The sequence below is a fragment of the Diadema setosum genome, chromosome 19, assembly GCF_964275005.1.
Source record: "Diadema setosum chromosome 19, eeDiaSeto1, whole genome shotgun sequence".
Classification (NCBI taxonomy): Eukaryota; Metazoa; Echinodermata; class Echinoidea; order Diadematoida; family Diadematidae; genus Diadema; species Diadema setosum.
The window spans coordinates 2654289-2681884 of NC_092703.1; the positions used below are offsets into that span (position 1 = coordinate 2654289).

General features: G+C 39.1%; 1 protein-coding gene and 1 long non-coding RNA gene across 2 annotated transcripts; one reads left to right on the top strand and one right to left on the bottom strand.

The window, feature by feature from the left end:
- Positions 1-7709: 7709 nt before the first annotated feature.
- On the bottom strand, positions 7710-12082 carry LOC140243025 (uncharacterized). Its single transcript, XR_011902158.1, has 3 exons — positions 11739-12082; positions 9324-9421; positions 7710-8884 (listed from the first exon to the last, which is right to left on the bottom strand). It is a non-coding gene; the product is annotated as an uncharacterized lncRNA (long non-coding RNA).
- Positions 12083-16043: 3961 nt separating this feature from the next.
- On the top strand, positions 16044-26782 carry LOC140242890 (uncharacterized). Its single transcript, XM_072322637.1, has 3 exons — positions 16044-16065; positions 18070-19274; positions 26702-26782. Exons 1-3 carry the CDS (start codon positions 16044-16046, stop codon positions 26780-26782), a joined length of 1308 nt encoding a protein of 435 aa, XP_072178738.1.
- The last annotated feature ends 814 nt before the right edge of the window (positions 26783-27596 follow it).

Below are 27596 nucleotides of genomic sequence, written 5' to 3' on the forward strand. Positions count from 1 at the left end.
TACTGTGTAGGACCTGCTGTGCCACTTGAATGTAACACATGGCATGATATCAGTGATCACATAAATGATGATGAGGATAATAATCATTATGAAGATGATGATAGTAATAAAAACATTAGCAACAACAACAATAGTAGTAGTAATAATAATACTCGGAGTAATAATAATAACAATTAGAGCAATAATGAAATGTGTGAAAGGCCCTTTCAGTGATGTACACACTTTAAAACACATGCAATATTTTATCGTAACGGAGTAATTGTAGCTTTTCACCACTGAAACACCTGGGAAACACAGGGGGAAATAAAACCAAATGAAAAAAAAAGGACAAAACACTTTGTGCCTGGATATGCCCTTTCAGTTTCCAGTAACAGTTTAAGCACATGCAGTTTAGGAGTTTACAGGATTTATATTCCCTACTTGTCACATGGAGCAAGAACAAATTTTCTATGCAATCAATTCACTGTTTCATTCTGATTCACACATTTTTGAGTACTAACATGTTTGTTGTTACCTCACAGAAAAGACAGAAATAGAGAGTTCAGAAATATAAATGTAGTGTCATATCAGTTATCATTGCCATCACATGAATGTAGTCTATGATTGGAATTGATGTTATTCATGTTCAATATGCATTTATCAGAATCCCCAACAATCCTGGTACAAAGGTGCAGCTTTTTCATTACTAACATGTCTTTTGCTATTATACACAATGAAGGCATAAATTGACAGTAGGCCTACAGGAAGAGCTGGTGTCAGAGCTATTATCATTGCCATCACTTGGATGCACTCAACATAATTATGATATACACTTCGACTATGGCTAATAGTCTCTGTGGGCTTGATCTTTAATGTATCGATTGATCTAGGCTATTCATTTTTAGTTGTCTCGTCTCTTTATTTCTATTTCTGTTTCCTCTTTCTCCCTTTCCCCCCTTCTTTTCTCATTTTCCGCACACTTGTAGTAGTTAAGCTATTCACCATTTTTTTCCCTGTGAGGTGCCTACATAGTACAAGCACAGTCTTTTTAGTGGGTACCTCCACCTTTTTCGCAGAATGTATAAATATGTTTGTCTGAAAAATGCCTTACTTTGTAATGATTAATGATAAATACATTTTAATATTTGCTATCTATGTATCATCCCTTCATATGCATGTCGAATTTATACTTTTTGTACGTTCTGTTGAAAGAAGTGAAAATAAAACCTTTGAACTTAATTAAATTGAATTGAATTGAATTGAACTGGTTATCAACCCAGAAGATCAATAAAAAGGGAAAACTTTACCTACGAGTGACCACATTCGTTTCTGTCCTCCAAGGTACAAAAATACAAAGTGCAAAAATTGACATGTTGTCTTTCATAATTTGTAAATGCACTTCAAGGTAACAATAAAAAAAAAGTTTAACACAATGAGAGACATGAATGAGGTAGCAAAAGTAAGTTTTAGTTCTCTTTTTTTTTTCTTTATAACCTCAATCAATATGAAAGTGACATCTTGTTTGTGTTAGCAATCTTTACTTTTGTGCCTTGGAAGAGAAAAACAAACGTGTTCATTCGTGCGTAAAGTTTCCTTTTTTTATTGACCTACTGGGTTGATAGCCAATTGAATTACCTTCCATGCGGTATGTAATACATTAACTTTTAGCGAAATATTCTATGAGAAATATAAACTTGAAAAAGTGTTTCCTTTTTTTTTTTTTGGCAGAGTGTTTGTACATACATATTGTCTTGTCAAACCTTGGAGTAATTGTCATGATTAACAAATTATCAAAGAAATCAAATCATATTATAAGCGTACCTGACCAGTACAACATTTTCGTGGTTTCGACGTGAGCGATGTCTCCCGACTTGGAGAAGTGTCTCGTCCCAAATCATCACCCGAACCGCTTTCAGGACGAATGCTTACCAAGATCACGTTTTCATCCTGTGCCGGAGAATGTGATGACTTGGTGTTCAGCTTTAATTTCCTGACAGTCGCCTTTGCCATCTTGACCGAGTATATTACATGGAACAAAAACAATTCGTCAAGAAGCGTTCTTATGCATATAACTTCGTTGGCGGGAACACAGTTTCCGTCTCCCGCTCAGCACTTTGTCTTATGTCTGCTAGTCGGGCAACTATAACTGTGAAAGGTAGAACGTGTGAGAAGTGGGTAGGTTTTTAATACTCTTCAATTCGCCTTGCTTTAACAGCACGCAAACTGCAGAATAACATTTAAGAGATATTTGCGAAAGGTCTTGAAGAATGACCAAAAAAAAAAGATTCATCACAAATGTCATATTTGCTGTCAGTTAAAGAAGAACTATCTGATTGGCTAGGTTTAGCTATGACACGCCCACTGCAGAATGAGGTCGATACCAACATCCGCGTGCCTTGCTCCCATCTTCAGCGCTAGTTAAAGGGGCTGTCAATCGTGAACAATTAACAGGGACCCGTTTTACCATAACTCTATAGCTTGATAAAACAGAGCCTAGACTAACTTAGGGTGCAGGAAGAAGATTGGAGAAAATTTGCAGTTTAAAAGACATACGCTGGTGACACGAAGACCCTAGACTAGAAAAGCACGGTAGTCATCTTGCTTCTGTAACTTGCCTTATACTATTGTTTTACTTATGTGTAGTTGATTTGATCATCTATACAGTTAAAATTGATTTTGAGGAGATATGATTAAAATTTATTTTGTCGGAACTTATAGATGCCTTCGATTTTAAATTTCTTGATGATACGGACTAACAAATAACTTTGAAATTACAGTTGTTTTGTGTGGCTTACGATAAATTATAAGTTTTGATGAAATGGGGCCGTGGGACTTTTTTTATGGGAACAGCATATATAGATGCAATGAGCGTGTTTCGCTCTATCCCGTCATTCTACTTTTCCCAGGTTCCCTTTCTCCAGAAAAGGACAATATTTGTTCCTTATAAATATTTAAATAGTTAAGAAAATAGAAATGTTGACCAAAGTTTTGTTTGACATCAAAGTCTGTTTACAAAACCACAAATGTTGCATGGCATGTGCCATACGTGCTATATCAATACTACAATGAACATTGACATCCTGGATTGATCTCCAATCGAGTAACTCACTTTGCAGATTTAACCCGTTGGGGACTGGCTGATTTTCGTACAAAACGCATGCTTTTTTAATGGACACTTGCCCGGGTTATACACTTGGGACTCGTCCTCAACGGGGTTCAGTTGTATAGAGTGTATTCAGACAGATGATATCAGTGACTGAATAGACTGCCTTTCTTCTTTTGCCTTTTTTTTTCTCATCAATCATTATGTGCACTTACATGTACGATGGATGTGTGAGTGAGTGTGTGTTTAGGTATATGTTTGTTCGTTTGTTTGTTTGTTTGTTTGTTTTTGTAATCTGATGTGTTAATTTGATTAGTTTGTTCTTGTATATGCTTTGGTCATTGTCACAACAACAAATGATCACATTTTTTTCAAGGGCTCCAGCTACAACCACGTGTTGCTTCTCCGGAGTTCTGGCCGTTAGTGTTTCAGGCAGACTCCCGCTTTTCAGAGATCACGAATTATCCCGGAAAAATAGGATTTTGCACAGTAATGAATTATTCATAAGTTTCCTTGCTCTTCCTCTTCTTCGTGATCTCTGAAAAGCGGGAGTCTGCCTGAAACACTAACGGCCAGAACTCCGGAGAAGCAACACGTGGTTGTAGCTGGAGCCCTTGAAAAAAATGTGATCATTAGGCGCAACGCTTTGAAATAATCATAAAAAATTGCGCAAGGCAGGCAATTCTAATTTTCGCATATGTGTAATGTCATTGACCTACTACACATGGATATTCATCGCTCGTTAATAAATCCAAACACCTGTTTCTGTCAAAAGCGTCACAACAACAAATGATCACATTTTTTTCAAGGGCTCCAGCTACAACCACGTGTTGCTTCTCCGGAGTTCTGGCCGTTAGTGTTTCAGGCAGACTCCCGCTTTTCAGAGATCACGAATTATCCCGGAAAAATAGGATTTTGCACAGTAATGAATTATTCATAAGTTTCCTTGCTCTTCCTCTTCTAGGCGCAACGCTTTGAAATAATCATAAAAAAAAATGCGCAAGGCAGGCAATTCTAATTTTCGCATATGTGTAATGTCATTGACCTACTACACATGGATATTCATCGCTCGTTAATAAATTCAAACACCTGTTTCTGTCAAAAGCGTCACAATAACATTCTAAAGATGCTTTGTGCTCTGATCTTATTGTGCATCACCGGCGTCAGTCAGTCTGGAGTAAAAAAAAAAAACAAAAAAAAAAACGGCGCTTTGAGATATCTAAAAAACTACATGCGCAGAAGATAAACTCTCTTAAATCAAGAAAAATGCATGTGCAGTTGTAAAATACATTGGGAAATCATTCGTTCAGGTAATTTAATTTGCGAAATGTACGTACTTTACGAGAAAAAAAGCAAGTACTTCGGCAGTTTGTGATTTGTAATCTAATTTTCCCCATTTTCCGCACATTGTTTCAGAGTAAACATGGACATAATGGCAGACGACATGTATGTGTTACCATTAAGCAACGTTATATGAGCGTCCACAATTAAGGCGATAGCGTCCACTCAGTAATTGTTAATTATGTGACACGAAATTTGCCATGATTCGAAGTTTGCTGCGCTCCTCTTCAGTGTCAAGTGTCCAAAGGCAGTTAAGTGCGAAAAAGCACGTCAGCGAAATAAAACCTAAATGAGGGAAACGGTTCTTTTGTCAGTGACGATACATGATTACACAATCGTCATTATCCAAACATCAGAATGTACTCATCAAGATGCAAACAATCAGGTGGCGGTGATGCAGGTCGGATCAAATAGAGACCTCCGTTCATAGTCCACGTGTGTAGTAAACTCATGGTAATATCAACGAATAAGCTCTATACCGACGATTTTTTTTTTTTTTTTTGCGATTGTTGACCTTGTGCAATTTGGCGGGGAATGCGTAAACGCAAGCGCTGTTCAAATCAGGCGGTAGATGGCCTCGTTTCAGGAGTAGTGAATTTAATATAATACCCCCTCAAGCAAGCACCCATACACAATACGAACACGTTAGCAGCAGTTCTAGTGGTAGCTTGCATACCCCCGTTACGTTTCCAGCTATGCGGAATCTCGAAAATAATAGTTGCGATTGCCGAATACCGCTTCGAGATTATTCCACATTCCGGGGCGGAAATTCTGCGTACATAAACTCCATAATAACAACGATGTTTACTTGAATCATTACTTCGTCGGCATTACCACGAACCGACGCTATTTCGTTTTTGAGCGAAAATGCAGTTCTGAGAAAATCGCGTTTAAAGATCTCACAAGTTTTAGACAACGTTTTCAATGACTTTTCCTGTCTTGTGTGTGAAAATTTTGACAGGGTGATGAGAGTGGAAGTTATTCTTCCTATCCATAGTGTAATTTTAGTGTGAATTCAAAAAATTTACGATATTTCTGTCTTCAAACTCACTGCGTCGGTTCGTAAATCCATCGTTTCTTGCGCGCACCATAGGTTATGTACTTAAGCGCGGGTCCCACGAACCGACGTAAGTTGTATTACGCCGGTTCGTGAGACCCGCGCTGTAGGGCCTGTACAATAGGTAACGTGCAATACGCGTGTATCTACGAACCGTCGCTATTTCATTTTCGTATGTGTTTACATACAAATACTATTAGGGCTATACCTGCTTATCAACAATAACCTTATTAATTGAAATTAATTGTCATGTAATGATTGTTGTGATGATTACAATACATTTAGTGATAATTAAGATGATAATACAAGCCAGTTTCTCTTAATTGTTCTAAAAAGAGTGTTGTCATTGTTTTCATCTTCATTTAGTACACGCATGTATTGTTATTATAGCTGTGGTTGATCGTTCCAAAGATTTCTTTGCCCCCCCTTTTTTTTGTGGATATATTATTATTTAACACTTTTGCATTTGGACATCTATGGTAATACATGTATTCGGTATACTGTGTTTCATATTTTTTTTACTTTTTACCGTTTTTTTTTTTACTTAATTAACTTACTTTTTCATTTTTTCACATTATTTTTAATTCAAATTCGGTTCACTTCTTTCATAATACACTGTAATTATGAATGTTTGTTCTAAGATGAAGGATACCGCTAAATCTTGGGAAAAAGACGTGCCAGTCAGTAATAATTACTTGTATTTACTCATCTTTCATACTCATGCATGCACTCTGTTATTTCTTTCTCTGAAATAATATATTAATTTCTTTATTTCTTATTATTCCACATATTTGTGACATTTACTTTGTCACAATTTTTATCAGTGTCATTATTGTCATTTGGCTCGCATGCGAATTCACTCATAATTCCTCATTTTCCATCTTTCTCTTTCCTGCTCAACAGATTCTATGATAGCTGCACCTGATCATATAAAGACATAAACTCATCCTGCATGCACTCTTCGAAACTGATAAACTCCTAAAAATACATGAATATCAACACTATCAGAATTTCAAGCTTCATTTTAAATATATAATAATGGTCATGTTTTATTATGCCTTTTGCAGCAATATATTGAAGAGGTACATTATGTAATCGAAGAAACATAGGTCCTCAATAGAATATCAAATATGAATTATTCAGAGATGAGTAATGACAATGGGAAGGATAACAATTGTGGAAGAGCTCCATAAATCAATACATATCCAATGGCAAATGGAGATGGAATCAAGATTCAAGAATATGTGTAATTCAAGTTCATTATTATATCAGTTCTTGTGTGTTCACAAAAAGAGGAACACAGTTCGAACATGCACACCAAATCTTACATCGTACATTTACATCTATAGAGTGCGGACGGAACATATACAAGAGAAAGAATAACATCCTCAAATTAATATATCAAGCATAACTACATGTATGTATATGACCACTCAAAGATGTTGCTGCATATGCATGAAGCTTGAGAGTGCTGCAACACCCATATGCTCAGATAAAAACTTGATGTATATCATACAAAAGAGAAGAGGTACTGCATGTACATGTAGTTACACTATTCACAGGACAGTAGAGAAAAAGCACGAGAGAGGGAAATGGGTGTCTAAAATAGGTCGATGTAAGGAGTGCCAAGCCAATTAAGTCTCTAATAGAAGTCATACATATATAAGGAAACAAATTACTCACAACATAAATGATCATGCTCATGTTAACCAATAATTAGCATCTAAAAATGTGTGTAGAAAGCCCATAATATCAGCCTTTCGCCCCGAAGGCTTGTATTATGAGAAAAGAGAAATTTTGGCCGACCCCCCCCCCTCCCTGTGAATCCTTAATCCACCAGTACTATAAACACATTCTGAGAATGTGTTTTAGTACATGTACTAGCAAATTCACAAGAGGGTTGGGGAAATTCAGCCAAAATTGTGTGTGGCTAAAATAATTAAAAAGAAAGGTCATCAGCAAAACTACGGGGTGGATGCAGACGAATTTTCATGTGATGACTAAAAAATATGCAGCTAAAGGAAAAAAAAAAAGACGGCGGAGAGGGGCCAAGGCTAATTTGACTCCCCTCCCCCCCCCACCAAAAAACAAACAAACAAACAAACACCACTGTTTTACATCACCTTTCAAGGACTCTTAATTTTTTGTTTGTTAAAAACAAACGTCTCGAAGTAAAGAATTCCATATTGTAGGCGAAATGTAGACCGATACAGTGTATAAAGTGTACATCCCAAGCTATTAAAGAAAAAAAAAAAAAAAACAGATTATGAATATCATTTAAAGTAAGAATTTCAGTGTGTTTAATCATCTTTAGTTGAGTTGCAAATGACATGTACATATTCAATAAGAGCAGTAAACTTCGAAGCGCCCCCAAGCCCTTCTATACTTAATTATTCATGTGTAAAGGTAGCGCCAGGGCACTCTGGTGGTCTAGTGGTTATGACGCTGGTCTAGTAATTCAGAGGTCGTGGGTTCGAATCCTGCTTGGGCTGCCTGTGATTTTTTTTTCACAGCAGCCTACAAACTGCACACTGCAGTTGCGTGCGTTACTACGGATGGAGACAAATGAATAATCTATTATTTTAATATACGATGTTTGACATCCTTATTGCAATCACTTTCTTTAATCGTGAATTTAGAGACATAATGAATTATTATTAAAAGAACTCAAATTTCTGTATTTTGTTGTGAGTTTGCATGGGAACATACACGTATCATAATTTACAATTTTAGTTAGATAAAGAACATCTTATAACAGAACAGTCTAGTGATGGTTGAATAATTATGTCAATTTGTGAAAAGTCCTATCATTTACATGGAGTGCATGTTCCCATGTTTATAAGAATCATACGTGACACATTCAAAGTGGGTTGAAGACAACAAAATAATAAATAAAAGAATAAAGGAGAATAGAACTTAATCTGATTACAGCATCATCTAAATATTGCCAATGTGCACTTAGAAATCTATCAAGATTTATCACAAGGTTATGATTACCACACAAAACCTTCAAGATTTATTATCATGAAATACATACCAATGAACACTTAAAAAAATCTAACGTTCCACATCCACATGAAGCTTTCCTTGATATAAATGTCTCTCTGTAGTGTTATTAAAGTGTAGCAAAATTGTAATTATGACATCACAGAATGGAATGCATTGTTTTCACCTTCAATCTTAGGATCTCCTTTCATGTTTCCACTTTACAATCACATTTCACTGTAGATATACCGTCCTTATGTTGTCGCCCTTCATCCCAATTTCTCCCTTCTATCCTATCTGTAGATTGTCTTCTTTCCTAAGCCATTGTATTCACATTCCTTGATGATCAGCACGATGCTGTACTTTTTTCTTCTTCTCTGAAACAGTCCAGCTCTTCGCTACTGCATGGCATCAGTCATCTGAAAGAAAAGACAGAAATTAAGAACTTTCGATTAAAATCAAACATCATGATACAAGATACAACTTTCATTTTGAGAAAAAGAAATCAGCCAACTAAACTGTAGTTTAAATTATTTTGCTCTATTTATTTAAACATAAAACAAAACGGTATACAGGATCAAAGAATGTCAAAAAAATACTGCTGTTTTTTATGCATATTCAAATTGTCTCGCCTTTTACATATTTTAATGATGCAAGATCTTATGTCTAGCACTTAGTAAGTCTCATGTAGAATTTAAATTATTATTCACATGAATAAATCTGCATGTCCTTGTAAACAAGGCATTGCTTTGAAAAAGCTGAATATTACTAATTGCATCTGGGAAAGAGTCTACGACAATCAAACTTGTTTATTATCAGAGACTTTAACATCTTAATAAGACCTAGACTCTACATTACCATTGTATTCACATCCGTTGGTGATATACACGACCCTGTACTTTTCCTTTTCTTTTCTGAGACAGTCCAGTTCTTCGCTACTACATGGCACCAGTCATCTGAAAGAAAAGAAAGAAATTAAGAACTTTTGATTAAAATCAAACATCATGGCACAAGATACAACTTTAATTTTGAGAAGAAAAAAAAATCAGCCAACAAAACTGAAGTTGAAATTATTTTGCTCTATTTATATTAAACATAAAACAAAATGGTAGGCCTATGCAGGATCAAAGAATGTCAAAAAATGCTGCTGTTCGTACTTGATGCATATTCAAATTGTCTCTTCATTTACACATTTTACTGATGTAAGATATTATGTTTAGCACTTGGTATGTCTCATGTAGAAATTGAATCATCATTCACATGAATATAAATCTACATGTATTTGTAAACAAGGCATTGCATTGAAATAGCTGAATATTACTACATGTACCTGCATTTGGGAACAGTCTATGACAATCAAACCTGTTTCTTATCAGAGACTGTAACATCTTAATTAGACCTAGACTCTACATTATCATTCAGCTTTTAAAGGTATTAACCATTCATCTATAAAACACTGGCATTGTCATGTGCATCATATTTCTTTGATACTGCACATATTTTCATGAAGTCTGCACAAGAATGCAAATGAAACACGTCTGCTGTTTGGTATTTATGAAAAAAAAAATCACTAACCTGGAAGTCCTTGGCCTTAGAAATAACACGTGGCGAGTTAGTAGGAATTGACGTTAAAATAGAATAAGAATAGATCTACTAAATAGGCCTTTGCCTCATGAATGTCTGGTCTAATTATAGACTAAGTGAAGTCTAGACCTTTCACTTTTAAGTTACCAGTGGTTCACAAAATTTATATCATAGATCTAGACTACATCTAGATCTAGACATCTAATACTATTAGATCTTGGCAACTTTTGTCTTTGTGACACGAAATTAACACGTCACGGATGATATTGCGGCGATATCCAACAGGATGACAGTACCACTATTACTGACTCAGTAAGTTGACATAGATAACTAACATCAACTTGTTAACGTACGTTAGAGATGGCACCATATACAAAAGCCGGTGACACTGACACTGACAGATCGAACGACTACGTTTAGACTAACGTTAAAGAGTTAGACTCGCCATCTCAGTAAGTCGGCCAAAGACAAAGTCAATACAGGGCTAAGTCAGTGTTACTGTTATGTTAGGCCTAACAAATGTTAACGGTTACTCGGTTAGGTTAGGTTTACCAGAACTCAAGAGTCCTGGTTAAATCAGTCGAGGGACATTTCTTAGAAGTCCTTCGATTCCAAGAATAAAAAGTGTGAAAGAACAAAGGGAAATAAGGAAAGAAGAAAGGACAAAAGATTATGTATGGCTGCTGTGGAAATCGACAGCGCCACTGTATCACTATCAATCAAGCGTAAATATATAAACGCCATTTGGTTGGGCCACATTCACAAGTTTTAGGGGAAAAAAGCCCCACCGCTGTGCTTAGGTACTCCACTCGAACTAACGTTAGACATACACTACACACAGTACGGTACTAGGGCTGAATTCACAAGTATACTTTAACACTGCACTGTACAGGAAAGCCACCTAACCTGTAGAGTACTCGTAGTGTTTAGGTAGTATCACTAGACCACATACTGTCATAGATGACATCTACACCAACGCTGCACACTGGCACTGGTCCGACGGTCCCTGACCAGGAAAAATCACTGTTGGACACTGACCAGTAACTTTTTCAGGAATGGACCAGTAAAGATTGGGGGAAAAAATGGGTGGACTCTACCTACTATTACCACTAGTCTAGATGTAGATCTAGAGCTAGACTACCGTGTACCGGTATGGCTCTGAACTGTGTTAATTTGACTTGGTCTTAGACTTCAGCTGATCTTAGTTTTAGTAACTGGTACCGGTATTACAAGTAAAGTCTTAACTTAGACTTAATAGTTAGACTTGAAAGTAAAAGTCTAACATGTCTAACTTTATTCTTTACTCTTCCTTTGAGTTTTACTGTTAGACTTTTTTTTTTTTTTTGTTTAGTACGCCTACTTTGTCAATCTCATGATTTCATTTTCAACTCAAAAGTCAAGGCTTTAAATAGTGTCTTCGAGACTTTGAAATCTTGCAATCTGCATGTCTTGCACACAGACGTTACGACTACAGTACTCATTAGTCTCAGAAGTAACGACATAAGTTGAAAAGAAACAATAAATAATATGATTTGGGATCTAATTTGAAATTGTATGGCGTTTACAGACTAGGCTTCATAAGCATCACGCGATTGAATACATGGGACTACACACTACCGCAATTAATGGTTATGGTAGTCCAACTGAAACTGTTATTTTGAGCATGATTTTAATAGGATTACAGCTTACCATTCACTTCACTCGTGGACAGTGGGCTGGCTTAGGCCGTCATTCATCTTTCAGAAGGTTTGGTTCTCACTCTGAGATCTGGATTAGGGCCAAAACCTAATTCTAGGCCAGTAAGTTGAACAAAGCTCAAAGTAACGCAACTGCGACAGTTCGTGAAACCCGCATTGCTCTTCACCGTAGCAATTCGGGTTTTACGAACCGGCGTATCTTTCGTGCGTCGGTTCGTGAAACTCCTTTTTCTCAATTTCTCGATATTTCGAGTACCGTCGTTTTTTTCTTTCTTTGATAAAATTAAGAATAATTAATTTTGTGATCTAAAATTTTGGGATTCGGTAGAGTTTTGAAAGCACTTTCATTTGGTACCAATATCTCGATTTTGAAAATTTTGACCAAAATCGAAATAGCGTCAGTTCGTGAAAACGCCGACGACTTATGAAAATTCACACCACTCGTCAAAATACATAGGGCTTCATCTATGCTTGTAACATTTCAGAAGAAAGATTAATGAAACAGGATTTTTAGCTTTAGAAAAATGGGTTTCTTCAGCGCTTACACGACACATGTTGTTTTGCAAGCGAGTATACGTGAGTCGGGCTTCAGTGCACTGGTACAAGGCTCACACGGGTTATATAAACCCCATAGAGACTTGTGTTAAAATTCAAAATTCAAAAAAAAAAAAGAATATGTAAAATAGCTGGGAGAAATGAGGTGTTTCATCTTCACTCCGGATAAATTTGTTTTACCCTGTCATCCATCAAATTTCCAAGGCGGGTTCTTCAGCTCAAACTCTGTCCAAGGGTCCGCAAAGCCAGACTACGAGTTCTTTTCACTCAAAAATCACTTATTTTCTGTACATGCACCCAATGAAATACAGTCCCTTTAGATTCCAAGAGAATAGCTTTCATCTTCAAACCAAAGTGCAGTTTGTACAGGAATTCATACTCAATATCTGTAGCTATTCAGTTTTATTTGAAAGTGCATTATTGATTTTTGATTATTTTTTTTTCTTCATTTATTTTGGTAAATTTGGTACGATGTTTGTGACGGGGTCTGGGGCATTCCATTTTATTTACAGGTGTGAGCCCTTTAATGGAGGTCATAATTTTTTATTGAGTTTTTACTATCATAAATGTGTTTTTGATGATATTTTCAACTACATCATATGAGAAATTTGACATTGAAGGGTTGTAAAGCTTCTCAAAGGGACACTTTTGAATATGACCCCGTTTACAGTGCGAGGCGAGGCCGCGGCTCGGCCGCGGCCGAGCCCGCCTTCATTTCAGCGTAAACGCGCGAAAGGCCAAATGCGGGGCCAAAATTGGCCGCGCATTTGGCCACGCTCTGGAGGTGGTCTCGGCCGCGGCCGAGCAGCGGCCGAGCCCGGCCTTTTCCCAGTGTAAACGCAAACTGGGCCAAATGCGCGGCCAATTTTAGTCTGGCTTCCAAACCCTCTGCCCGTACTATTTCGCTATTCAGGATATTAACCCCCTCAACGTCGAAAACTAGTATAGTTTAAGGTGGTTTTGTCCTGCAAAGGATTTTTCCTTCGGCAAAGGCCTTTGCACGAACGGCGACTTCGTCGCCACGGAATCCAGTTGGCAAAGGGTCTGAAAACCAGACTATACCAAAGTGCGTTTGTTTACGAGCAGAGCGCCACTACGTCATAATATTGAAAGGTTTTAATTAAAAGCGCGGCCGAGGCCGGCAGCGAATATTTTTTCCGTACATGGAAACGCTACAGGACATGAATTATTCATAAGTTGAGCTGAAAGAATGAAATGCGCATGCGCACGGACTTGCGACAATGAACGCCACATGCACATGATGCTGCAGCGAGCTAGCTAGCTGCTACTAGTACATGTGTATGAGTGTGTGTGTGTGTGTGTGTGTGTGTTGCGCACAATGGTTGCGCATGTATTGACGTATACGCTCGTGCGTAAACATGTCACTGCACTCACGAGGTGCGTACGATCGACCAATATCTGCTGCAGCTGCAGAAGGAAACTGCACTGTCGCTTGGTATTGCGATCCAACTCATAAGTGTGTCATTTTAATTGCACACACGTAGCACTCTGTACATTGGATACAATCACGCTCACATATAACTTCTAATTGACTAATATTGGTTTGAAAACGTAGACCTAGACTCTACTCAAGTTCGATCTACTATTATTAGTTTACATATGGATTGGTCATGATCTTATCGTTGTACATGAATTTCGAAAGTACACTCGCGATGCTCGAGTCACTGGCATGGCATCACTGAGAAGTCGATTGTGAATGCACATTCGCTTCATAGGCAAGTACGATCTAGGCTTACTGTTCTGTGGTAGCGGTTTATTTATCGACAAAAAAGGCGTGCGAAAGATTTCGGAAGAACTCTTATTTGGCCATTTATGCATGTACGAATAGTGGTAATGTGGCATCAATTCCAAGCCTATGGCTGTAGTTTAGGTTGTAGCTTGTAAAGCTGTTCATTTCACGCGAGCTGCGTATTGGGTGTACCTGCTTCCAACAATCGACTGCGCTTTCTTCGAACCCTGCATGCTCGCTCATGCTCGCCACGCCGGCTGCCCTGGCTGCGCTGACAATCACGATGCTGTCCGCTCCCCGCATATTTACCAGCGGGGTTACGTAGGGCGCTCATAAGATTTGCGTTTCTTCTTTTTTAGTGTTTTCATAGCAAATGGCACTTAATCCCACGCGTACATTTCGTTCTTTACGCAAACAGCCATGATACGCAGGGTGCCGATGTCAAGGTACCCTGCCGATAGGTGATACCCTTACCATACTCAGTACACTGTATGTATGTACAGTATGCGAGTCCGTTCATTCGTGTACAAATTGGCCGAGCTATGCGAGTCCGTTCATTCGTGTACAAATTGGCCGAGCTATGCGAGTCCGTTCATTCGTGTACAAATTGGCCGAGCTATGCGAGTCCGTTCATTCGTGTACAAATTGGCCGAGCTATAGAATTGTGAAGTCCACGCGCTTGCGCACTTCAAAATTTCAGCTCAACTTATGAATAATTCATGTCCTGTAGCGTTTCCATGTACGGAAAAAATATTCGCAGCCCGGCAGTGTAAACGACAAAATTGCGCGGCTCGGCCCAGCCCCGCACTGTAAACGGGGTCATGGATGCCCTTTGGGTGTTTGGTGTTTTTTGTTGTTTTTTCGGAAAAAAATAAATCTTGGAGTTTTTATTAGTTTTTGATAAGATGATAACATAGATGCAGGCAGTAATCCTCGACAAAGGGGGTGTCATCATCACCTTATTGCTTACAATGTACTGTAAAACACTGATTTATCAAACAGATTAACATTTTATGTGTTTCGAGCTGTTTTATTGGTAGTCCAAGCAAAGAAATACGTTAAGATGCCACAACAATTCAAGTTTATGTGATACTGATGACTATTAACTATCTACCAAGATCTATAGTACCACAAGAGCATAAAAAGAAAACAAATTGTAGTTACACACAGTTAGGGGGTAGATGGAGGAAGGGGGTAGAGGATGGGGGTATATAGTGGGGAGGGGGTGAGGGAGGGAGGGATTTGACATAATAGATGAACATAAACTTGCAGAGCTTGTATGGGATGAATACTTCCCATAGACTTGTGCGCATTGCGTGCATTCTCTATAGGGCTCACACGTGTAAATAATTCCCCATAGAGACGTGTGTTAAAATTCAAATTTCAAAAAATTCTGTAAAATAGCTGGGAGAAATGAGGTGTTTCTTCACTAACCCGGATAAATGGGCTATACCCTGTCATCCATCAAATTTCCAAGGCGGGTTCTTCAGCTCAAACTCTGTCCAAGGGTCCGCAAAGCCAGTCAACAAATTCTTTTCACTTAAAAAATCACCTATTTTCTGTACATGCACCCAATAAAATATAGTCCCTTCAAATTCCATGAAAAATGCTTTCATCTTCAAACCAAAATGCAGTTTGTAGAGGAATTCATACTCAATATCTGTAGCTATTCAGTTTCATTTGAAAGTGCATTATTGATTTTTATTTAATTTTTTCTTCATTTATTTTGGTATCTTTGGTACGAATTTGTGACGGGGTCTGGGACATTTACAGGTGTGAGCCTTACAATGCGGGGTACAAAAGCGGCTGCGTCGGTTTCAAAAACACAACGGCCGCGCCATTGGCCTAGCGATGGCCAAGCGATGAGTGGCCTATCTGTCAATCCCTGGTCCACTGCCTGGACTGTCTTCGCCCTGCTTTTTCCACACAGTACAGTCGATAAGAAACCAAAACAATAATAATAATTATTTCGTCGTTGTTGGTGTTGTAGGGATGCCGGCCTATGGAGGCAGCGGTTTGTCGACTCGCCATGCGAAGGCTTCGATCTACCGGTCAATGCGGGCGAAAATCAAGGGAAAATTGAAAAAAATACAAATAAAAAGAGGAGTTCCGAATCGGAACTAGTATATCACCAATAAGGACCATAACCCGATTACGGAATCGATCAACCGATTGCATTATCTGAGGCCCCTTTCCACGATACATCACCATGAAAGTGTCTGAAGATTTGGACGCCCGGTTCTCAACTTCTCTTATTATCATAAATAATAATTATGCCCTCACTGCGCTTCGGAAAATTGCGGGCAGTTTTTTTTTTTTTTTCCAACATGTAGCACATGTTGTAGCACATCGTTTAAATAGATGCAACTGGAAAATCTCAGGAGGTGCAGCTCTTAAAATGTTTGAATTAGTTTCTTTTCCTATACAATGACAACAGTCTTCGCAAATCGAAAAAGTACACATGTCGCTGTTTTGCAATTTCTCGCATAATTCCTACTAATAAAATTCAACAAAACATCACGAGTTAGAAATAATAATTGGAATTCCCAAACATAAAGGTTTCGCAGTCATGTTTGGAAAATGGGTCAACTTCAAATACGATATCTCGAAATGTCATTCTTACTTGTAAATTGCATACTGTATACAACGGTACGAATGAACGCCGACGAAATATCGGAATAAGTTTACAACTAAGCAATGAGTATATCATGCTTTGAATTTGCACCACATGCCCATTTTTATGCAAGAGCCAAACTTCTTTTTTTATTCTTTTACTTAGTGGACTCTTCAGTGTCGATGGAATATGGGAATAGTTACTTCAAGCTAGAGGGGTGCATCAATTTTGACCTTGGTGTTTGAATGGCTATTATCTTAAAGGCGACTATTGATGTCGGTCAAATTGATTCCAATATCGTCAATATTGACTGAAGTCTGAAAAGTTACTACCTTGAATCGAATGTTGGAATATGCTTCATCTGAAGGCTCGAGAATTTCTTCCTGCAGAGTTAATCCCACTAGGTTAAAGGACAAGTCCACCTATAATACATTTGTATTTGGAATATTTTGGGTTGCGTGCGCCTTGTGGATGCCCGCCCACACTGCTCTTGCTTTTGTCTTATATTTTGCTGATTTTGTATTATGTTTGTGCTTGTGCTGTGTACCATCTGGTTTCTGTTCGTGTAGAGAATCAACTAGAAAAATTTGTGGCTCTGGTAAGCTGATTTTGTTACAGTCCTCACTGAATTATTTGAGGGTTGCCTTACTCTACATGCATAGCTTGTACAGCCATGTTGTGTGCATTGCACATGTAGCTACTGGTGCCTTGCTGTTCAGTCAAGCTCGAAGTATTTTCACTGATCCTGTCACTGTTCAGTGTTATTGTTAATTTACTGAGTACCAGCTGTATGCCATTCACAATGAAGCCAGTCACCTCTATAGCCTTTGTACTTACTGTGATCCTGTTGTGCTATTGCTGTCAAGGGTACTGCTTTAATAGATGCATGTACGCCTAATATCTGCCTTCATAATGTTAGTGTACATTATGCACAAGCCTATCCATCAAAGGGGAAATATGTTGGTACCCCTGTACGCTATTATGCCAACTCAGCGGCCACATTTCAGAGTATGTTGTTGATATCTGGAGATATAAATCCGAATCCTAGCCCTGAGAGTGGTGGACTGCATTTGTCGACAATCGAAAACTCATCGAATTCAAGACATTATCATATGACACACAAACCCTTCGTTTATTTGATTCAAACCATAGTTCAACTAGATGGCGCGATGATAACCCCACTGTCTGGAGTCGGATTGTCTCTCTCTCTGTATTAACAGAAGGCGGAAGACACATAGGGGAAAACGAGGTGGTCACTTTTGTTTTGATAACAATCTAAGTTAGGTGTTTTAAATGCCCGTTCCCTACGTAATGAATCTTCGGTATCCCAAGATTTTGTTACCGATCACCGTTTAGACTTCACATGTATCTGCGAAACCTGGTTGTCCTCGTCTGGTGATGCAGCTATTGCCGATCTTCGTCCGAGCGGCTATACCTTCCATCACTGTCCCAGGGTCTCCAAGCGCGGAGGCGGAGTTGGGTTTCTCTACAAGGACAATCTTCAAGTTGTCATAAACCCATCACGGAAATACACTACCTTCGAGTCAATGCATGGAACTGTTTCAAATGCACACTCCTGTGTGGACATCGTCGTTGTGTATAGACCTCCTGGAAATCACTCTTTCTCAACATTTCTCGACGAGTTCTCACAGTTTCTTGATGAGACTATGTACAGACCATCACCTTTGGTGATCACGGGGGATCTGAACATCTATTTTGACAATACTTCATCCCCAAATACGCTGAGGTTTAATGATCTCATCAGTGGTCATGGCATTTCCCAGCTCGTCTCATCTCCTACCCATGATAAGGGTCATATTCTTGATATCATCATGGTGCGAAACTCCGATGATGTTGTCTACTCCAGCCCCAAGGTCTTTTCCGGTATCTCAGACCATTCTGCAGTTTCCTGCTTGCTCAAGTTTGTAAAGCCTTCTCGTGTCATGTCTGAATTCACCTGCCGCAATATCAAGAAAATCAACAGGACAGCATTCGCCGAGGATATTGTCAGCTGCAAATTGATGCCTTCCCCAACTGACAGTGTGGACTGCGTTGAAGAAAATTACAACTCAGCGCTTAGCAGACTCCTCAATATACATGCTCCTGCGAAGACTCGAAAGATCAGGAAACGCACTGACTGTCCTTGGTACAACTCTGTCATTGCGGCGGCGAAGCGGAAACGTAGGAGACTCGAGCGCAAATGGCTTTCCAACGGTAAAAGTGAAATTGACAGGAAATTATTGTGTGCTCAGAAGAATGTGGTAAACTCCCTGCTGAAGAAGGCCAAACGAGCTTATTACGTGGGCCTCATCGAAGACTGTGGCGAAGATTCCAAACGGCTCTTCTCCGTTGCCAACCGCCTTCTCAATCGAAAGCAATCTTCACCATTACCATCCCACACGGACAGTTCTGCAATGGCCGAGACTTTCATTGATTACTTTCGGAAGAAGGTAGAGACTATCAGTAACAGTCTCTGTCCAGACGAATCGGCGCAGGAGCCCCTCACGACAGCTTCCCTTGAAACCCTGAAGCCCACTGATCCCGACGAGGTCCAATCTCTTCTTCGCAGATTACCTCCCAAGTCATGTTCTTTAGATCCAGTCCCCACTGTATTGATAAAAGATTGTTCATCCATTTTCGCTCCTATTATTTCAATGATTGTGAACCTAAGTATTGATCAGTGTTACGTCCCCTCATGTTTGAAATGTGCATATATAACACCCAGTATAACCTTCCTTAGACACAGATTCACTCCTAAATTACCGCCCCGTGTGTAACCTTCCATTTTTGTTTAGAATTCTTGAAAGGATTGTTTTCTCCAAACTTACAGATTATCTCTTGGTTAATAATTTATTCGATCCTTTTCAATCCGCACATCGTCCTTACCACAGCGTAACACCCTTCTCCTTATTGTGTCAAATTTTATTCTACAGGAAATTGATCGTGGAAATGTTACTGCTTTGATTTTACTTGATTTGTCCTCCGCCTTCGATACTGTTAACCATGCAATTTTGTTAAACACCCTCCAGTCTCTTGGTGTAAAAGGTGAGGCATACGAATGGTTTAAATCTTACCTTTCATGCCATTCACAGGCAGTGTGTGTCAACAGTTGTAAATCAAATGCTATGCCTCTCAAATGCGGTGTTCCACAGGGCTCTGTGGGCGGGCCCACCTTGTTTTCCATTTATCTTATTAGCCTGGGACACATATTGCGTCAGCACAAAATTAATTATCACATAATATACGCTGATGACATCCAATTTTATTTGTCTTTCAAACTTAACCAGGCCGATGCCTTACATGCTTTGAGTCAGCTTGAGAATGCAATGAACGATGTTTATTCATGGCTGAACTCACATTCTTTGAAATTGAATACGGATAAATCTGAGTTTTTAATGTTTGGCTCGAAGACACAATTAGGTAAACTTGACATAAATTTCATCTCCTTTTCCGGCATGTCAATTAGTGTGTCCCAAACCTGTCGCAACATGGTTGTAATGCTAGATTGTAATATGACTATGTCTCATCAAGTTTTTAGCATTTGTAGATCTGTAAGATACCAACTTCGCAATATCGGCTTCATTAGAAAATATTTGAACCGATCTTCTACCGAAAAATTAGTCCATGCTTTGATATCCTCTAGGCTCGATTTTGGAAACTCTGTCTTATTTAACTTACCACAAACTCAGCTCTCCATGCTAAAGAGGCTTCAAAATGCGGCAGCACGCATCATTACACTATCCAAGAAGCACACTCACATCACCCCTATTTTGAGATCACTTCATTGGTTACCAGTCAGAGATCGCATTATTTTTAAGATTTTACTTCTGACTTTTCATTGCATTCAGGGCGCTGCTCCTCAGTATAACATTGACTTACTCCATAATTACATCCCTGCTAGATCTCTACGCTCATCCAACTCCGGTTCTCTAATAATTCCAAGATTCACTACAATATGGGGCACACGTGCCTTTGGCCATGCTGCGCCCACCTTATGGAATAACTTACCTTCAGCCGTAAAAAATTGTTCTTCATCAGACTCCTTTAAAAGCAGTCTAAAAACTCACTTGTTTAAAGCCTCACTTTGATTACTCATTACATGTATTTGACATTTGTATGTCCTTTATCTCCTTCACTTTCTCTTCCTTCCGCGCCTAGAGCACTCTGCAGAGTGGATTTGGCGCTATATAGATCATATCAATTATTAATTATTATTATTTGTATGAATGAATGCAGCCATATTGGTACAACGCAGGCAGTGAAATCTTGGGGAAAATCAGACAATCAATTCGAAAGATATGATTTTTTAAAGTATCTGCTGGACGAGAAGACTACTACAGTGTATGATGTCACATGCTTAGAACGATGCACAAAATATAGAGAATTTCACTTTTTTTTTTTGAAAAAAAAAATAAAATGCACATTTCCTCGACTTGTCACGGACGTATATTAAGGGTAATGTAGTTCCCCTTCCTTCAAAAAGAGGCAAGTCAAGTGTTCTTTTATAAAGCGAGGAAAATAAGAATATGTTGGATTTTCTTCTTCCTTTTTTTTTTCTTCTTCGTATCGTTCTACACATATGACATCACAAGCTGCAGTAGTCTTGTCATCCAGAACGACTGAGCAGAAAGTAACTTTTGAACGGATTGTCCGATTTTCCTCAAACTCTCACTGATGTGCTCTACTAACATTACTGCATTCACTCAATGCACATGTCTATGTTTTATATTGTTTTTACCGCTTAAGTTGCGACCTATGAACAGAAGTTATTACTGTAAAACGAAGAGTCTTTGCATGCATTTTAATTTTACGAATTTGGCGCCAGCCAAATTTCGCAGAATTACTAAGCAAGCAGAAGTTCTTGCCTATACTATAATATAGTAATTTTGCAATGAATGGCAGCGGCAATTAGAAAATTTTTCACGCCCTGAAGAAGGCTGCCGGCTCCAATACGCGAAAATTTCATGCAGCGAAGATATCGTGTTTCTCAGTAGGCCTACCCCAAATTACTTCCATGATCCATCGGGAATAAAAAATGAATCCATATTCAAAAACACAAAGTGTCAAGGGCATTCATACCAAGTATAAAGTCATACAAGTACAGTACTCCTTAATACTTCACTCAACGTCTCGACACAAAATGTTTTTATTCATGTATCGTGTGTGAGAGTTTACATACATTAAGATTTGAAGATATTTAGACCGACTTCACATGACACTTTTATTTTCATAAATACAATGTTAAATAGAAGAAGGACGAATTTTAAAAGACTAAATGAAGCCAATTGCCGTGTAAAGTCATTACAAAAATGTCGGAACTCGGTAATTTGACTATTAGTATGACCTTCGGACTTAAAGTTATCATTTGGCGATGTAATGGTAAAATTCTGAAATCAAAATCGTCATTAAGCCGTTGGTGCCTATTTGCGATGTAACGAGGCTTGAATAAGGAAGTCTTGTAGATGGTACATCACGCACTCTCCTGGTGTGCATTTCTGATATACGACAAAAGTAGCTTTCACATCGTTTTCAAAAGTAAATATCAATTTGATGATTTTAGTATGCAAAGGTGAAACCATCTACCATATGCTTTTGGTGATCTATGGAATAATACACTCAGTGACATTTTTGCCATGGCTGGATTGCTGGAAATCTGTCATGTTTACGTTGGCTACACTACAATAGATTATTACCTTATAGGCTGCAGTGCGACGTAGAAAAAAAAAATGCTTAAACTTCATCAAGTAATTAATGAACACGTGATCACTTCTGCTTTTTGTCCCCGCCGAACGAGTTCGAGCAGGGGACTATGAAACGGGCTCCGTACGTGTGTGTGTCCGTGTGTCCGTCCGTGCGTCCGTCCGTGCGTCCGTGTGTGATCAAAATGTTCAAAATGCTACTCCTTCGCCATTTCTAACCCGATTTTGATTCTGATTGCTTTATATGATAGCACTACATGGGAGCTTTGAAACTTCTATAAAGAATTTCAGTTGTGACCTTTGACCTTGACCTTTGACCTATATTGTACATTTTGCTTCAAAATGCTACTCCTTCGCCATTTCTAACCCGATTTTGATTCCGTTTGCTTTATATGATGGCACTAGGTGAGGGCTTCAAAACTTCTACACAGAATTTTGACCTTTGACTTCTTTGACCTTTGACCTTGATTTTTTGCCTATATTGTACATTGGCTACAAAATGCTACTCCTTCGCCATTTCTAACCCGATTTCGATTCCGTTTGCTTTATATGATGGCACTAGGTGAGGGCTTCAAAACTTCTACACAGAATTTTGACCTTTGACTTCTTTGACCTTTGACCTTGATTTTTGACCTAAATTGTACATTTTGCTACAAAATGCTACTCCTTCGCCATTTGTAACCCGATTTCAATTCCGTTTGCTTTAAGTGATGGCACTTGGTGAGGGCTTCAAAACTTCTACACAGAATTTTGACCTTTGACTTCTTTGACCTCTGACCTTGATTTTTGACCTGTATTGTACATTTTGCTATTAAATGCTACTCCTTCGCCATTTCTAACCCGATTTCGATTCCGTTTGCTTTATGTGATGGCACTAGGTGAGGGCTTCAAAACTTCTACACAGAATTTTGTCCTTTGACTTCTCTGGCCTTTGACCTTGATTTTTTACCTATATTGTACATTGGCTACAAAATGCTACTCCTTCGCCATTTCTAACCCGATTTCGATTCCGTTTGCTTTATGTGATGGCACTAGGTGAGGGCTTCAAAACTTCTACATAGAATTTTGACCTTTGACTTCTTTGACCTTTGACCTTGATCTTTTTACCTATATTGTACATTTTGCTACTAAATGCTACTTCTGGCGGGGACATATATTACGCACCGCGTAATTTCTACTTTTCCTTGTTCATGTGTGAAATAAAGATATTTTGTGGGGATTGAACACAACATCCAAATATTTGGATTTCACTTTATCCAAACATTGCAGTAATGTCGGGAAGATAACTTCACAAGAAGAATGACAAGTGTTTGAGACAGTAAAAAAAAAGAGATTCGGGGAAATTGCTGAATTTTTTTATCATTGGGTAATAGGGTTCCGCAGAATCTTTTGGTCAGCGAGATCTAGCATTGCGAGGTGGCGAACGCTCTAGCTTAGTCGGGAATCGTATATGATAGAACAGCAACGATTCGTTTACCTCTCTGTACTTCAAAACTCTCTTTTGAAATCTGTAGCCTTAATTGACTGTAGAAATGTTGCATCTATTAAATTGTCACCAAAAAAAAAGGTTTAAATCAAGACAGTACTGGCTACTTTAGGGTCTTTAGAAAAAAAAATTGTTTATGATATTTCTTGCTTTGAACTACCGCGTATGGAGAAATAGACACTTTGTTCTTTATAACAAGACGAGCGCAAATGTGATGATGGCACAATACCTACAATGTATATTCCTGCAGATGAAGGATCATTTCTACTCGCATAAAGGCGTAATGTGAAGCTTCAGTTTCGTACAGAGTCAGTCACATTCAGGATGTCCGTTCAGTTCGAGACAATGCAACCCCCACCCTGTGCATTATATAAAAACGTTCATGACCCTGAGATACAAAAGTGTTGTGGATCCTTCGGGGTCATCCAACGAGACCGACATCGAAAATAGGTGTATTAGTCATACAGCCCATGAGTCATACGGCTCACGAGTCATACAGCCCCGACACTACACATATAAAGCTCACGAGACCGACACTAAGCATAGAAAGCCCACGAGACCGACACTACACAACAAATGCTCACGAGACCGGCAATACGCAAAAGAGGCTTACGAGACCGATATTAGACAAGTAAGGCCTACAAGACCGACATTAGGCAAAGAAGGCTCACGAGACCGACACTAAGCAAAGGAAACCCACGAGACCGACACTAGGCAAAGAAGACTCACGAGACCGACACTAGGCAAAGAAAGCCCACGAGACCGACACAATGTAAAGAAGGCTCACGAGACCGACAGGATAAACAGCGCCATCTACATTGTCAATTACAAATATGTACCCTTACAGGGTGTTCCATTAAGGGGAAAATATATTACATACTGGCGGGTGCAATTTTGTCACGCTGCCGAGCGAGAGATTTTAATTAATTGAACAGCACCAACTAGGTATCAACAACATTAAGTATGTATTTCTACACGTGTGGCTTTTAGGGGGCAGTTTTGTCACGTCACGGGGAGCAACATTGTTATAAATACTTTCTTTTTTTAATAAGATTGTCCTCATGGGACCCCTCCCCCCCCCCCCAGAAAAGTATGAAAATAGTAGACAAGAACGATGTATGGTTTGATTTTCGATGCCATCATGCTACTTTTAAAAGGCTTTCCTAATTTCTAGCTAGACGGTGGACAGGATCTAAGTTGTTTTTTTTTTTTCGTCCTCTTCTCTCTCACTTTACAAGTTATGTAGGCCTTATGAGATATCCTATCGGCCTGCCCACACCCACCTGATTACAGTAATACATTTGCGATTTTCTCTGTAACGATAATGTATGAAATTCAAGGGATGAAAACGTTTTATATCGCAGCGATTTACCTCGATTTGTGGCTTGTCTTTGTGAAATTATTCTCAAAAAGATACATATTTTCATGAAATATAATAGTATTTTTCATGGATGCATCTTCTTTTTTTCCGAGTTCTTCACGCTACCATAATAGACGATTACATTATTTTCTGTGAATTTATACTAAATCAACACCTTCGCATATGACTACCCTCCCCCCCCCCCCCCATAATCATGTAAAGCCGGTGTGCAATGCAACATTGACCATTTTGTGAATTTTTTTCTTGTAGTGAACTAACTTCATTTCATACCTGGGTAATTTTCTAGTTGGTTGATCTGAATGCCCACATCAGTTTTCTTTCTTTTTCTAAGTAGGTGTATACCGGTATGGGCTTTGCGGTAAGGGAAACGGAGGTGCATTCGCATTTTCGAAGTTAATGTTGAAACATCTTGTGCACTTTTATTGAATTTTGTTTATAATTTCACAAACATTCAAATACGCAAACACAGTCAAAGATCTTGAACCGTTCAGGACGTGAAGGAGGGCAATTGACGAGGTAATACCCTAGCAACTCTCCTTTTCCATCTCGTATATCGTCCTTATGCCATTATCTGGACACCCTATTCAATTAATTGGTCTATAGGTGGCGCTGTTCGTCCTGTCGGTCTCGTGGGCCTTCCTTGCTTAGTGTCGGTCTCGTGACCCTTTTATGCGTAGCGTCGAACTCATGGGATGTATAACTCGTGGGCTTATTTTCCTTGATGTCGAACTCGTGGGCTTTATTTACTCAGTGTCGAACTCATGGGCTGTATTGATGGGCTGTATGACTTGTGAGCTGTGTGACTCGTGGGCTGTATGACTTGTGGGCTGTATGACCCTTGGGTGTCGGTCTCGTGACGCGCACCCGATCCTTCTACACCCATGTATAAATACAAAAGCTATTTAAACCCTCTGGGAACCCTTTGGGGAACCCTGCAACAAAATTCATCATACATTTGTAGTCCCCTCAAATTAGGTGGTGACTCATCATGACCTTTCCTTTTGTTTCATGATGTTCATTTTGGAATGAAAATAGGATGTAGGCCTATGTGTACACTTTCTACTCTGCTTGTGCACACTGCTTATTAATCCAACATATACAATTTTCAGATTTGTGCCTGTAACATTGGGAAGTGAGAAAGAGTCTATTCTGCCGAGCAAATCTTCATTCTTTACTTTGTATGGAAACAAAGCTTAATCCTTTCGAGTGGAAAAGCTCGGGCTTGAGCTCAAGTCTATAGCCATTCACAGTTTGTAGTATTGTAGGATCTGAAGTTAACTATTCCCAATTACGAGCATGAAGCCTCAGTTGACCTCCAACTGGATGGTCATTTACACATGTATTGGTTAGTCTAGATTATCTATAATGGAGAGGCAGCTCTATGTTCTAGAGTGGAGCTAAGTGCATCATGGTCAGTTACTGGCATGTCAAAGAAGCAATCTGTTGAATCATTGTCTCCTACCTCTTCAGAGGAGAGCTGCTGGGTTACTTGGTGTGCAGAGTCTTGCCTCTGACCTGTGGATGAACTGTGCTCTACGGCCTCCTGGCTGATGTTTGGAAAAGCGACTAACTGCGAGGGAACGATTGAACGCAAGGCTGAGCGGCGCAGCTAGGAGGCATTTTGGAACCTGATATGAATTTCTCATCTTGAACCTTGTTTCTTGTCGATTGTGCAACCAAAAAGGTAGCGGCAAATCAGCGACCGCATTGCTCGCAATAACGTCGCATCTAAACATGCATGTCGGCGGCTTGCTCATCCGCAACGCTCCGTAAATCCTGCATGCGTTGGCGAGTGATTCATTAGCATGCCAACTACGGGTTGACTCATGAGGCGTTTTCACATCAGCCCGATAAAAATCCAAGCTCGAAATATTTTCCGCGACTGCGAATTAGAGCGCTTTTTCATTTCTTATTCACATCAGCCCGAAGAGGGGGTAGCCCGAATAGTTAGAAATTTTAAAATCGCTCATTCGACAGCTGAGTATGTGCAAACAGCATCAGTAATGTGTGTGCCCTCTCAAAAATTCCTCATGATTTGTGTCACTGTGCAGTGTGTCTCGATCGATCGGGTCACACATGCTATGCATGATGGGATTCATCGCGCTAATTTCTCGAGTCGTTTTCACATTATCAAATAGCGCCCTACTATCCCGCTATTTCAGAAAATTCCCGAGTTGGAGTCTAGAAATTTTCTCGATCAGAGCGATACATTTAGCGCGCTAATTTGTGTTCACATTATCAAATAGCACGCTATTTCGAAACATCGGGCTGATGTGAAAACGCCTATGAATACATAAATGATAATTCATGTTCGAGTGCGTCGCGAAACATTGAACGTATTTCAAATATAATGCATTTTTTATTA